This window comes from Cetorhinus maximus, chromosome 11 (genome assembly GCF_964194155.1).
Source record: "Cetorhinus maximus chromosome 11, sCetMax3.hap1.1, whole genome shotgun sequence".
NCBI classification, from domain to species: Eukaryota; Metazoa; Chordata; class Chondrichthyes; order Lamniformes; family Cetorhinidae; genus Cetorhinus; species Cetorhinus maximus.
The window spans coordinates 75,674,720-75,690,256 of NC_135889.1; the positions used below are offsets into that span (position 1 = coordinate 75,674,720).

Here is a 15,537-nt window from a genome sequence, read left to right on the forward strand (position 1 = left end):
AGCCACGATCATGATGAATGATGGAGCAGGCTTGAAGGGCCAAATGGCCTACTCCTGCTCCTATTTTCTACGTTTCTATGACGTGAAAGGTTCTAAACAAATATAAGTTGTTTTCTTACTTTTTTTTATCTGCAATTGACAAAAGATCAACTTAATATGATACAAAAATAACAGGGTTCAATTGTCTTTTTATAATTTAATATGCAGCTTATTATTTTTAACATATGGTTTAACACACTTACTCCCCCATTGGATAAGCTAACTAGTACTACAACCAAAATATACATCTGTATTCTTAAAAATGTTTATTATGTAAAATAATCCAATAAAAGTTTTTTTTTCTTTTTCTAAAATCACCTTATGTTCAAAATACAGCCAACCTTTTGGACACAAGAGGTCTGGAAGGTAGCTCTCAGCTTTGTGAACCTCTATCAATGATATATTGTGACGTTTACAGATGAAAGGGAGAGACAGAAAGCACTTGCTATCACCCCAGCGCCCTGTCAGGATATAAACATGCAAATAAATACATTATAGACAAGTGACTAGGACAACATTGCAACGTAACTACGAACAAAACAAAAAAAAATTAAAATGCAGATTTAATGTTCATTTTACAGTATATCTAAGAACAGTTTCTTAATTATGCAAATTAATATACTCAGCATAGTGCTTGCACCAGTCCAGGAACTATTTGATAATCTAGTTACTGTAATAAGCTTTCATTTTTGCTGAAACTATAGTGTGAAAATATATGGCGTTAACATAATCAGGTCGTTATTAACATTGGATAGTGTCCAGCACCTTCATCCTTGACTCTTCATTACACTTTCTATTTTATATTCTCAACTGCTGTCTTATTTTCTGATCGCTTATTTGCCTCGCTTCATTTCCCAGAGCTAAACTCAGCAACACTTTCTTTCCTTGGGCTCCAAAGATACCAATCTAGGGAGCTGATGACCACATTATAAAAAGCACTCTTCAATTTAGTGGCACACATGGATGCAGTGCCGCAGAAGGTTTAACGACCTGCTCAGACAGGGTACCGTGCTGGCATGGATCAGTGTGTTGAAGTTTTAAGGTCTGGCTGTCCCCCAGTGGAGCTCAGGGATGTTAAAGTCTGAGTGCCAACTGTCAATGACACCAGAGCCGACCAAGGGGTTGAGCCCTGGCTGCTTGGACTGAGTGCCTTGTGGCTCAAGGGCCATGACTTGGGTGAGCCCTGCAAGGTGCTCCTCAGGTGGGGTTGGCCAGACTGCCAATGGCACTGCAGGTAGAAAATGGACTAATCCATGGTCCTCCGTACTTTGAGGAGAAAACAAACCATAACAACATTGAAAGATTGGCGGAGGCCCCCCAAACCTCCTAATCCTATCCAGATTTGAGCAGGACGCCTTGGAGTTGGAGAGGCGCCACACACCTCGGTCAACCGACAACGGAGAGGCTGGGGTGTCAGACGAAGGTAAGAGTGCAGTGCAGAGGTGAGAATTTCAGATGATACAAACATTCTTGTGGTGTCTCATCATTGATGGGAGCCTCAAAACTGGATTCACCATTGATCACTGAAAGACAATGGTACCATGGTGCAGATCACAATTGTCTCACCAAGGTGCTTAGCATGCACAGTGACAGTGTGATGACTTAAACTAATAATGTTGTTGTTGTTCTCCCTTAGATTTTCCAGCACGCATTAAACCATCGGACTCCAAAGAGCCACACCTGGCGCCAGACGACCACCAGGCTTCACATGCACCTGCGTCACACCCTCTCTCTGAACCAGGCACCAGCTTAGATACCAGCACTTCAGTAGGTGTTAGAACCTCAGATAGAATGTCGGAGCACTGCGGTGACGGCACTTCACACTCGCTTGAGGAGCAGGCTGAGGCAGAGTATGCCTGAGGCGCCGGCAGTCGGAGCACTGCTAGAGACCAGGACGATGCTCATTCTAAGGCAGATGATGAGCCTCTGGAGTTGTCCATTAGGTGGCAGATGCTGAATGTCCAGGGGGATGTGCAGGAGGATTTGGCGGAGCTCCATGAGGGTATGCATGCCATGGTCTCTGTTGTGGAGGAGTCCATGTGGAGCATAAGCATTGTGTTGAGCCTCATGGCCGAGCGCACTGCCTCCTCCATTGAGACAGAGGCAACTCTCATGGAGAAGCAGCTCCAGGAACAGAATCAGAGTTTCCTGGGGTTGCGCTGGGACCTGCAAGCCCTCACACAGGCATTGACCTCAGGTGGTCAGTGCCAGTGTGGGAGATGGATGAGGCACCCAGTATCCCAGCAAGGTGCCCAACCATCAATGGCGAGCAGGGAGGTCCAGAGCGACCTCAATTTGGTGCACAAGCTGCTTGTTGTCTTTGCAGGCTACTCTCAGGGTGGTCTGGATGACGGCAGCAGCTCATCTGCCCCTCCACCTGTGATAGTGGGATCCAATGAGGCTGCGATGACTAGGGAGATGCCAGCCGTAGTGTTGACGGCTCCCTCCCAGGTGGGGCCCGCACAGACTCCACTGACCAGAGGATGACCGCCGAGGTCATCAAGGCCAACAAGACATCCTGAGTCAGCAGGCTGTCTCCAATGCCGGTGCCAGCCGTAGGGGGGTCTAGGGGTGGGGGCAAGACATAGCACTTGCAAATGTAAGTTTAAGGCATCATGAGCACAAGAGAGACTGTTCATGGGTGATCTTCTGTTGTGTAATGTCTTGTTTATGTTTTTGGGTCTGGGAATTAAGACCAGAGAGGGTGATGTTAATTTTATTGGATTGTCAAAATGAGATAAATTGCTTTTTTGTCCTAATGGCTTGAGTATGTTCCACCTTTGTATTTTTTTGGTTCAGGGTACGCCAGTATCTCATGCTGGACATGAGTGACTCTTAACTTTATTGCACAGGCGCTGAGTGGACTTTGAGTTCAAACAAAAGGGTCATTTCAGACTTCAGGGATGGAGGCGGCAGCTCTGGCATGAGGTGGAAGGCTATCTTTGGCAGCCTAGCTGAAGGAGCGTTGGATCAAGGCTTCCCTGCCTCCCTGAAGGATGAGGAGGTCTGCCTCCACACCCTCAGCATTCTCCTCACCATGCTCCTCTTCTGACTCACTACAGGATTCATCCTCTGTGGCCTTTTGAGCTGAGTCAAGATCCTCTTCCTCCAGTGGGCTCCCTCTTGCCAGTGCCAGATTGTGGAGAGCACAGCATGCAACCATTATCAGTGACACCTGCTCTGGGGGGGTATCAGTGCTCCTCCTGAACGGTCCAGGCATTGGAAGTGCATTTTCAGAAGACCTATGGTCCGCTCTATCATCGCCCTTGTGGAGGCATGAGTCCTATCATAACGCTGCTCTGCCTCTGTTCCTGGGTAGCGGAGACGCGTCATAAGCCACCTTTTCAACGGATAGCCCTTGTTGCCCAGCAGCCATCCATCCAGTCGGGCTGGAGCACTGAATAGCCTCGGCACCAGGGAGTGTCCAAGGATATAAGCATCATGGGAGCTGCCAGGGTACTTTGCATATACTTGCAGAATCTGCGTCCTGTGGTCACGCACGATCTGGACGTTCATCGAATGGATTCCCTCCCTGTTGATGAAGGCCCCTGGCTGACCCACTGGCACCTTGGTGGCCACGTGTGTGCAGTCGATTGTACCCTGGATGCTGGGGAACCCAGCAGTCGCTGCAAATCCTCTGGCTTGCTGAGCCTGGCTGGCCTCATCCATATGGAAATGAATAAATGTCGGTACCCGCCTGAACAGAGCATCAGTCACCAGTTTGACGCAGCTGTGGACAGCTGATTGGGTCACTCCACAAAAATCCCCCACTGACCCCTGGAAAGAGCTGGAGGCATAGAAGTTGAGGGCCACTGTGACCTTCTGAGCCATTGGCATGAGGTTTCCACCCACACAGTTGAAGGTGATCTCAGGCCCAATCATATGACAAATGGAGGTCACCGTCTCCCTGGAGAGACGGAGTTTCCTGTGGCATTGCACCTTGGACATATTGAGGTAGCTGCATCTGCACCTGTAAACTCTGACAGCAGGATTGTGGCGTCTTCTGCAGCCCCTTCCCCCTTGGACTACCTGCTGGCCCTGCGCCCCTTGTTCCTGCGCCTCTCCTCCCACAGGTTGCTCCCCTGGAAGCTGCATTGGGATATCAGGCCTCCCCTCCCTTCTGCCCTCTCTTCCTCCTTAGAGGAGATGCCTTCAGTGGAGACCCACATTCCCCATCACCAGGGTCACAGAAGGCTGTCTGATACATTGAAGGGTCCACATGGTCAAAACCCTCTGGGGGCCTTGGAGTCACCAATGAGTCCTGAAATGAAGCCTAGAAATGCTAAGGATGAAGCTCAGATTGGAGATGAAGCTGTCAAGTTCAAATAAGCAACCAGCAGCAAACTACCTCCTAAACTCCGCACTATTCACAGTGGCAATGCTGCTGAACCTTTTGATCCTGCCATTGGATGAGGTTTTGTAAAATGCGGCCTGCTCATTTTACCCTTGTGACGAGCGCAAAATTGCACAGGCAACGTAAAATCGGCTTCAATTGGGTTTTTATGGCCTGAAGTGGCCTCTTAATTGATGGTGGGTGCGGCTCTGACTCCCACTTGCACCCGCAGACCTGAAGATTGCACGCATGCGGGATGACGTTGGGACACTCATGCGATGTCTTCTCGCACTATTTTACGCCCAATTGGGGAGGGTGTGTGCTCACTTGCAAGGTGGAAAATGCTGGCCATGGTTACAAGGAGATCAAAGCTGGGAACTAAATACTCAGGGGTATGTGACTTTTCGAAAGGACAGGCAGGAAGGAAAGGGTGGTGCGGTAGCTCTTTTAGTATGAGATGGAATAAGTGCGATAGCAAGAAATGATCTTGGATCGGAAAATGTAGAATCCATGTTGGTGGAGGTAAGAAATAACAAGGAGAAGACGACACTGGTGGGAATAATCTAATAGGCCCCCTAACAGTGGCTATACTGTAGGACGGAGAATAAATCAGGAGATAATGAGGGCATGCAAAATAGGCTGAAAAATAGTAAGCAGAAAGTAATGGTGAATAGATATTTTTTGGGCGGGAGGAAGGTTTGTAGTGAAATTCCCCAGGGGTCGGTATTGGGACCCTTGCTTTACCTGATATATATTAATGATCTAGATCTTGGTGTGCAGGGGACAATTTCAATGTTTGCAGATGACACAAAGCTTGGGAGTGTTGTGAACTACGAGGAGGATGGTGTGGAACTTCAAGAGAACACAGACAAGTTGGTGGAGTGAGCAGATAGGTGGTAGATGAAGTTCAATGCAGAGAAGTGTGAGGTGATGCATTTTGGCAGGAAGAACATGGACAGGCAATATAAAATAAGGGGTGAAATTTTGAAGGGGGTGCAGGAGCAGAAAGCAGAGTGTATACGTGCATAGATTAAAGGTGGCAGGACAGGTGGAGAGAGCAGTTAATAACGCAAATAGTATCCTGGGCTTTATTAATAGGGGCATAGAGTACAAGAGCAAGGAGTTAATGCTGAATTTAATAAGAAACTCGTTAGTCCTCAGCTGGAATATTGTATACAGTTCTGGGCACCATATTATAGGAAGGATGTGAACACATTGGGGAGTGCGCAGGAGAAGTTTACAAGAATGGTTCCAGGGATGAGAAACTTCAACTATGAGGATAGATTGGAGAGGTTAGGACTATTCTCCTTGGAGGGAAGAAGGCTGAGAGGAGATTTGATACAGATGTTCAAAATCATGGGGGGGCTGGGCAAATTAGATCAGGAGAAGCTGTCCCCACTTATAAAAGCACCAAGAACGAGAGGGCACAGATTTAAAGTGATTTGCAAAAGAAGCAAGTGTGACGTGAGAAAAAACTTTTTCACACGAGTGGTTTGGGTCTGGAATGCATTGCCTGGAAGTGTGGTGGAGGCAGGTTCAATTGAGGCATTCAAGAAGACATTAGGTGATTATTTGAATAGAAACAATGTGCAAGGGTACATGGAAAAAGCAGAGCAATGGCACTAGGCCATACTGCTCATTTGGAGAGCTGGTGCAGACATGATGGGCCAAATGGCCTCCTTCTGTGTGGTTAAGATTCTGTGATTCTGTGAAAAAAGGCAGTACATTAATGATAGGTGACTTTAATCTTCATGTACTTTGGGAAAATCAAAATCAAAAATTGGTAGAGTTAGCCACGAGCAAGAATTCATAGAGTATATTCGGCACAGTTTCCTAGAACAATATGTTGTGGATCCAACCAGCGATCAGGCTAGTTTGGATCTGGTAATGTGTACTGAGGCAGGTTTAATAAATGATCTGAGTAAAAAAATCCGGAAGTTCGGAAACAGTGACCATATCATGGTAGAATTTAGCATTCAGTTTGAGAGTGAGAAACTTGGGTCGGAAACAACTGTGCTAACTTAAATATGGGTAATTACAAAGGAATGAGGGCAGAGTTGGCTGGAGTGGATTGGGAGAGGAGTTTAGCAGAAAAGACAGTTGATGAACAATGGTAGACGTTTTAAGAAAATAATTCATGACTCACAACAAAGATATATCCCAGTGAGGAACAAGGACTCTAGGAAAGGGATAAACAACCATGGTTAGCCAAGGAAGTTAAGGATAGTATCAAATTGAAAGAAAAAACATATAATGTGGCAACAAAGATTAGTGATAAGCCAGAGGGTTGGAAAGTTTTAAAAAGATAATAAAGAGGGAGAAAATAAACTTTGAGGGTAAACTAGCAAGTAATATAAAAATGGACAGTAAGAGCTTCTTTAAATATATAAAAAGGAAGCGAGGGGCCAAAGTGAACATGGACCCCTTAGAGAATGAGGTTGTAGAAATAATAATGGGGAATCAGGAAATTGCGGAGGAGTTGAATAAATACTTTGCATCAGTCTTCATGGTAGAAAACATTAATAGCATTCCAGAAATACTAGATAATCAAGGGGCAAAAGGTTGGGGGTGGGAATAAATACAATAACTATCACTAGGGAAAAAGCACTAGGGAAACTAATGGGGCTAAAGGCCGATAAGTCCCCTGGACCTGATGGGTTGCATCCTAGGATATTAAAAGAAGTAGCTACAGATATAGTGGATGTACTGGTTGTAATCTTCCAAGGATCCTTAGATTCTGGAAAAGCCCGAGAGGATTGGAAAACTGCCAATGTAACGCCATTATTCAAAAAGGGAGTGAGACAAAAACAGGTAACTATCAGCCAGTTAGCTTCACATTTGTCATTGGGAAAATGTTAGAGTTTATTATAAAGGGTGTAATAGCAGAGCATTTAGAAATACATAATATAATCAAGCAGAGTCAGTGTGGCTTCATGAAGGGGAAATCATGCCTGACAAATTTATTAGATTCCTTTGAGGAGGTAACAAGCAGGATAGATAAAGGGGAACCAGTAGATGTAATATATTTGGATTTCCAAAAGGTGTTCAATAAGGTCCAGCACATAAAGCTACTTAAGATAAAAACCCATGGTGTTGGGGTAACATATTAGCATGGATAGTGGATTGGCTAACTAATGGAAGACACAGAGTTGGGATAAGGGGGCATTTTCAGGATGGCAACCTATAAATAGTGGAGAGCCACAGGGATCAGTGCTGGGGCCACAACTATTTACAATATATATTAATGATTTGGATGAGGGAGGTGAATATACTATCGCCAAGTTTGCGGATGACACAAAAATAAGTGGGAAGGCAAGTGGTGAGGATGACACAAAGAATCTACAGAGGGATATAGACAGGTTAAGTAAGTGGACAAAAACTTGGCAGATTGAATACAATGTGGGAAAATGTGATGTTATGCATTTTGGCAGGAAGAATAGAGGAGCTGAATATTAATTAAATGGAGAAAGACTGCAGAAGGCTGCAGCATAGAGGGGTTTGGAGGTCCTCATGCATGAATCATAAAAAGCTAGCATACAAGTTCAGCAGGTGACAGGGAGGGCAAATGGAATGTTGGCCTTTATTTCAAAGGGAATGGAGTATAAAAATAGGGAAGTCTTGCTAACACTATACAAGGCACTAGTTAGACCACACCTAGAATACCGTGAACAATTTTGGTCCCCTTATCTAAGGAAAGATGTACTGGCATTGGAGGCAGTCCAGAGAAGGTTCACTAGGTTGATCCCAGGCATGGAGGGATTTTCTTATGAGGAGAGGTTGAGTAGGTTGGGCCTGTACTCACTGGAGTTTAGAAGAATGAGAGGTGACCTTATTGAAACATATAAGATTCTTAGGGGGCTTTTCAGGGTAGATGCTGAGAGATTATTTCACCTTGTGGGAGAGTCTACAACCAGAGGGCATAATCTCAGAGTACGGGGTCGCCCATTTAAGACAGAGATGAGGTGAAATTTCTTCTCTCAGATGACAATGAATCTACAGAATTCTTTACCGCAGAGGGCTGTAGAGGCTGGGTCGTTAAGTATACTCAAGGCTGAGATAGACAGATTTTTAATCAGTAAGGGAATCAAGGGTTATGGTGAAAAAGCAGGCAAGTGGAGCCGAGGATTATCAGATCAGCTATGATCTCATTGAATGGCAGAGCAGACTCGATGGGCCGAATGGCCTACTTCTGTTCCTACGTCTTATGGTCTAAGTGGAAAGGAGAAGCCAGGGATCTAGAGACAGATACACAAATCATTAACATGGTGACGGATGTTAATTAGGCCACTAAAAAAAAGGCACTGGGATTAATTTCCAGAGGGATAGATTGAAAAGCAGAAACATTATGTTACGTTTGTACAGAACTTTGGTTAGACCACACTTGGAGTACTGTGCAGAGTTCTAGTCACCAAATAATAGAAAGGATAAAGTGGCATTGGAGAAGATGCAAAGAGATCCATAAGGATGATAACTGAACAGATATAGGAAAAGCTGAACTGGCCGGGGTCCTTTTTTCTAGCAAAAAGAAGGATGGGTCTTCAAAACTATTAGGAGGTTACTCTTAAGGCTCATCAAATGTGATTCTAAAAGCAAGAGTTAAATGCTGAATTTTCTCTCTACAGCAGAATGATTGTTGGAGTGTCAAATCTGTTCAATTAATAAACTAGTTGGTTTGCTAAGGTCAACGGTGGTTCTCTTAAAGAATGCTTCCACACTGCTCATTCATTTTATAAATACCTAGCAAAGTTATGTCACCAAATATTAATGTAACAAATTTAATGATTGGTATAACAGAATAATTACCTGTTTTTGATGAAACGTAAACACATCTGCCACTATGTTTAGGCAAATGGCTTGGATAGTTGTCATCCCAGTTGTTGTAATACATTGATGAATCATCTATCCAGCTATATAGAAATAAATCATTTAATAGAATAAATATCATTAATGATTGATTAAAGACACTACAGGACAATTTTTTTGAGTTTGTCACTTCTTACCGAAATCCAGCTTTGGAATTTTCTGCATACAATCCAATCCACCATTTTTCATGCCCATTTATTAAAAGCTGTAGAACAACATTAAACATTCATGAAAAAGAACTGCATGAATTGTATCTTTTGTTACAAGTTGCAGAACATCATCACATCAGAAAGAACTCTGAAATAAATGCCAGTGAAATGCATAAAGCCAGATGAGCCAGTACTCAATAAAACCCAAACATGGCATTCTAGCTGAAAAAGTCAACATGCACTTGCACAATTACGATTATTATTGTGAGAATGGATGTTATTTTTTAAAAATATTTTTGGGGAATATTGTGTTATTCTGTGAAGAACTCTGTGTGTGCATAAAGGATTTGATTAAGTTCAGGAAAAGTTACTAGAGGCAGGTTGTCTGGGAAGTTAAGACATGAAAGGATAGAGGCTTTAGGTGTGCATTTGTAATGAGATATAATGGTGGGTTTGAGGTACAAGTAAATAGGTTGGATCTGCATTTTTAAAAATTTGCATTTTTAGATAAGTTGAGAGCTCGCTTGAATAACAAAGGGAAGTCAAAGGTGACAGGAAACATTTTTTACATCTTACAGGAGTTCCACGGGTAAATAGAAGAGGGTATAATGCATTTTACTGACCCGAAAGCAGACAAATAGAAATATGAAGGATTTTATATTTGCAAGGATTTGAGCTTCAAAAAGGTGTGAGAAAAATGAAACCTGAGGTGAAAGGAGAATAAAAGTATTTTAAGGTTACTGTGGAGAACTTAGGGGCTATTGGCTGTGTGAGGAAAATCTCCTGGAAGCAGCTCTAGGCTGGGAGAAGATGCAATTTGAATCAGCTATACATGCATGGCAGAAAAGCCTTGTGCTGCAAAAAGCAATTTTGTTCTGAAGTCTTGGATTTCCACAGCAGAGTGGAAGAGAGTTTAAGAGGTTGTGTGGTATGCCTTTAGTAACGCTACAGCAGTTTCCCTTGGGTAATGTTACTAGATTTTTATAGTTAAATATCTATAAGGGAGTGTTGCCTGGAAGATGTTTATTTGTGGGTCTGACCAAGGAGGGAGCCTTTTGAGGGGATATTTTGTAAAACTAATTTTAACTGTGTAACTGTAATTTTGTGTGCTTAAGTTTTCTTATCTTCTTGTTAATAAAATTTTTACTTTTAATTTTTTAATTTCCAAAGGTGTTACTGGACTTCTTGCTGCTGAGATCAGTGCATTTTCTTCTCGTTTTCAGAATACAAAAAAAAGGGTAAGCCAAGTTCCCCTCTGGGATTTGGTTTCATCACAATTAACATCAGCTGTGGTCATAACACTGAATAAATTAAAAGTGAGCTTTTTTGTTCCTTGATGGCTCAATGGGTTTACCTAGTTAGTAGCTAAGGCAGATGGACTGAGCCACTGGAGGTCAGGGAACACAGAAGTGATAGAGAAGCAGAATAGAATGGATTACAATGCGTTTTGGACAAATTGGAGTTTAATTAGGATGGAACACTAAAACTGGCAAGGAGAACATTGAAGAAGTTAAGCCTGGAGGTGACAAAGGCAAGCAAGAGGGTTCATTGGGGTTAAGGACAAGGTCTGGATGTAAACAATGCTGTAGTGCAAGTGAAAATAGGTAATTGAATATAGGCTTTAAAGCTCTGCATGATAATGTGCATTGTTGGTTCAGTCTAAACATCCAGTCAGTGAAGTAGCTAAGAGTTGGGGGTTAAGATGCACACATGTTAACAGCGTGGCTTTCAGATTTGATGTTAAGTTGGAGGTGTTTCTACTGCCTTCAGAACTTGATGCTATGCCCACAATCTGATAGCACATAGGTCATCAGTGGGGAAAGGAGATGGAGCCGGTTATCATCAACACAAATATTGAAGATGGCCCAATGAGTACAATTGTTGTTATTGAGGAATAGAAGGGAGCAGACAATGGAACCTGGCTACATCTACAGTTGAGATTGCTTCTTTATTGGTATCGGCAGACCAAGGACCTTGCCACAATCACTTCCTGTTGTAACCTCTCTGCCTCCAAGTGGCTGATTAGACTAGGCCTTATACTTTGGTTTATAGTTTCCCTATCAATGGACATTCACCAATACATGAACTGCCCTGAGTATCTGGCAGGTAAGTCCCAGTGACAAGTTTCAAAACAAGTACATTTTCATATTGTTCTTCAAAAAATTCCAAAACCTTGCAAAATTTTCTATTTAAGGGACAAATGAAACAGTTTTAAAATTGGTTCTCAATTCAAGCCCAGGCTAATCAGAGTGAGGACAACTGGAATTTACCAATTTCTTTGGCTAGATCTGATTAAGCTCCTGTTATTGTAGTTTTTCAGAAATTTTTCTGTAATTTTTGTACAAATGATAGAATTTTGCTGCACAAGTTTTCCGAATTCCATTGCATTTCTTACTACTCTAACAACCCTGTGAACTGGAAACCTATGCCATTTTTTTCAGATTAATTTAACATGTAACATATAAAATATGGTTAAAATACGTAAATATATTGTTCTGGGATTTAAGGATTTATAATGATTTAAGTAATTGAGAATTTACATTGTTTGATAACACTTAAAAAAGTAGTGCATAAATCAGATTAATGTATTATTGAATATGCTGCAAAATACACTTCATTCAACAGATTTAGACTCAAAAATCCTATATGCGAATAGCCCGAATTCGTAACTGGTCAGTTTTGGATGAAGCAAAATTAACGCTAATTCACAATTTATTACATGTCACATGGCTAACCGGAGATTTAAATATCTAAAACAGGCTTGTCCAACACATGCCCCACATGATGGATTGTGGCCCGCAAAGCCATGCTATATGGCTCCCGGAGCCACTGTTCAAAATGCTGGTGAGGCAGGGAAGTTGAAGATTCTGCATGGGGCAGCTGCTCTAATCAGAGACTGTTTCACTCCCACATTTGCTGCTGATAGGCCCTAGTGAGCCCATCAGCAGCAAATGTGGGAGTAAAACGGTCTCTGATTGGAGGAGCAGCGAACGCCAGTGGTGGTGAGGTTGCTTGGAAGGAAGGTTTTTCTTGGGGGCGGTGGGGGTTGTGAAAGAGAGGAAGATATTGCCAGGGCCATGCAGAAGACAAGTTGTCAGGGCCATGGGGAGGACAAACTGCTGGGTCCATGGGGAGGAGAAACTGAGAAACTGCCAGGGCCAAGGGTCAAGGGTGGTGGAAGAGGCTGGCTGTTGTGAGAGAGTTTGTGTATGTGTGTGTGTGTGTGTGTGTGAGAGAGAGTTAAAGGTGTGTGTCGGTGCGAGAGAGTGGGGGGTGTGTGTGCATCTGAGAGGGGCTGTGTGGGGGGTGAGAGAGTGGCCATGTTTGTGGGTGAGAGAGAGTGGATTTGCGTGAGTGTAAGAGAGGTGTGTGTGGGTGAGAGAGAGTGGGGGTGTGGCTGTGAGGGGGGCTGTGGGTGTGTGTGTGTGTGGGTGTGAGACAGTGGGTGAGTGTGTGGGTATTAAAGAGCGGGGATGTGTGAGTGTGAGAGAGGGGCATGTGTGATAGAGAGTGGGTGTGTGTGTGAGGAGCTTGTGGGTGTGAGAGAGTGTGTGTGTGTCGGTGTAAGAGAGTATGGATGTGAGAGAGTGGGTGTGAGAGTCGTGGGGGTGGGGGTGTCTGGCTCAATCCCAGTCTCAGTTTTCTCACTCACTCTCACCCCCACACACCAACATACTCACACCCACTCACATTGCAGGTGAGGGTGAGTGAGCAAACACCCTGAGACTTAGAGTGAGCCAGACAGACACACTCTGACCCTCTCACCATCTAATGGTCATTTTTATTAACTACTTTTTTGAACTTAGTTTATTGCTTTGACGTCGCTTTATTTTTGTTCTTCATTCCTCAACTTTTTTCTTTGAAATTCATGCTTAATGTTGTGCCAAGCCTCATCTTTCCAAAATTTGCTCATTGGCCGCTTGAATGAGAGAAAAATGGAAATGTCCTCCCCCAAGTGATAAGGTTGGACAAGGCTAGTCTAAAAGTTCATCTTATAATTTACACTGTCGCAGTTTTGAACCTTGTTGCAACCTAACAAAGAAAACAAAATGACAGGCACCAACAAATTAACTCACTTAAGGTCATGCATCCAGTAGCCTAACCACTTGTGACTGCAACATAAATGTAAAGTGAAAACAGAATTACCTGGAAAAACTCAGCAGGTCTGGCAGCATCGGTGGAGAAGAAAAGAGTTGACGTTTCGAGTCCTCACGACCCTTCAACAGAACAGCTCTACAGCTCCGCCAACTCCAGCATGATGCCACCACCAAACACATCTTCCCTTCACCCCACCTGGCGGCATTCCGTAGGGATCGTTCCCTCCGGGACACCCTGGTCCACTCCTCCATCACCCCCTACTCCTCAACCCCCACCTATGGCACCTCCCCATGCCCACGCAGAAGATGCAACACCTGTCCCTTCACTTCCTCTCTCCTCACCGTCCAAGGGCCCAAACACTCCTTTCAAGTGAAGCAGCATTTCACTTACATTTCCCCTAACTTAGACTACTGCATTCGTTGCTCCCAAAGCGGTCTCCTCTACATTGGAGAGACCAAACGCAAACTGGGCGACCGCTTTGCAGAACACCTGCGGTCTGTCTGCAAGAAAGACCCAAACCTCCCTGTCGCTTGCCATTTTAACACTCCACCCTACTCTCTTGCCCACATGTCTGTCCTTGGCTTGCTGCATTGTTCCAGTGAAGCCCAACGCAAACTGGAGGAACAGCACCTCATCTCCCGACCAGGCACTTTACAGCCTTCCGGGCTGAATATTGAATTCAACAACTTTAGATCTTAAACTCCCCCTCCCCCCATCCCCACCCCGTTTCCTCCCCCTCCCTTTTGTTTTTTTTTGTTTTCAATAATTTATATAGATTTTTCTTTTCCCACCTATTTCCATTATTTTTAAATCTACAACTAATACCTTGTCAATCTTTCCACCCCACCCCCACTAGAGCTGTACCTTGAATGTCCTGCCATCCATTCTTAATTAGCACTTTTCTTAGATAATATCACCACCTTAAACACCTCTTTGATCCTTTTGTCTGTGACATCTTTTGATTATCTGCTCCTATCACTGCTTGCTTGTCCCTACAACCACCCCACCCTCAACTTCTCTCCCCCCGCCCCCCACCTTAAACCAGCTTATATTTCACCCCTCTCCTAACTATACTTCAGTTCTGTTGAAGGGTCGTGTGGACCCGAAACGTCAACTCTTTTCTTCTCCACCGATGCTGTCAGGCCTGCTGAGTTTTTCCAGGTAATTCTGTTTTTGTTTTTGATATTTCTACAGCTGTGAGCGATATAGCTGGTATTACAGAAACACTTCAGAAAGTGCTTTTGCAATACAGATCCATTCCAAGAAGTGTTCTAATACCCTAAGGTGTTACTGTTGCAAAATCTGCTCCATTGAGAAAGTCTTCATCTTACTTTACCTTTTCTATTCTGCTTTTGATGAAGTCCTGTTCTTTAGGCGTATTTATAGATGCCAAGTCGCTACCCATCAAGCTACAAGCCACAGCAGCTGCAAGCCATTTCCCCTCTGTCTCAAAAAACAAATATTCAGCTCCTTGAAAGAAGACCCAAGGTGCAAATGCAAATTGCTCTTCTGCACAGAGGAAACAATTCAGAATTTACATGAATACAAATTAAGCCACGCACAGCTATTAACAGTCAACACTTTGTTCCCAGCAGCATTTTAAAAAAGCCTCCATTTACAATTTTTATCCCATCCACAGGCAAATATGGTTTAACACTTATGCTGCTAGAATTACTACAAGTATAATAACACAGAAATGTGGTAATGATCTGATTGAAAGTACAAGTGGTTTATCTTCAGAGTAGTGTTGTGTCTAAGCTAAATACCATCAATATGTTATATTTATGAACTAAAAAAGAGAAAATTATTTACATTTTATTTTTTGATTTCTGGGCCTAGAGTTTCTTCTTCTCACCAGAATAGGGGCAGGGCAACACTTTAGCCCACTGCCTTGTGACCTATACCCATTTTCATGGTGGGGGTGATCTCCTCGCAAAATGGTGACCAGACCTCCCAGTTTCGTTGGGACAGTCCTGGTTTATCATTAAATGTCCCGGTGTCCTGAGAATTTGCTCAAACTAACTCAAATGTCCCGGTTTGCTCTTTTTCCCTCTT

The 15,537-nt window shown here is 43.5% G+C and overlaps 1 protein-coding gene across 1 annotated transcript in view; it reads right to left on the reverse strand.

The window, feature by feature from the left end:
* Window positions 1-15,537, reverse strand: part of pla2r1 (phospholipase A2 receptor 1) — a 127,893-nt gene that overhangs the window by 46,205 nt on the left and 66,151 nt on the right. Inside the window, exons 17-20 of the mRNA XM_078552245.1 lie at window positions 14,819-14,991; window positions 9,373-9,440; window positions 9,176-9,279; window positions 358-500 (exon numbers count right to left, since the gene is read on the reverse strand). Coding sequence (XP_078408371.1) covers window positions 358-500; window positions 9,176-9,279; window positions 9,373-9,440; window positions 14,819-14,991 — 488 coding nt within the window. The remainder of the gene's footprint in view (window positions 1-357; window positions 501-9,175; window positions 9,280-9,372; window positions 9,441-14,818; window positions 14,992-15,537) is intronic.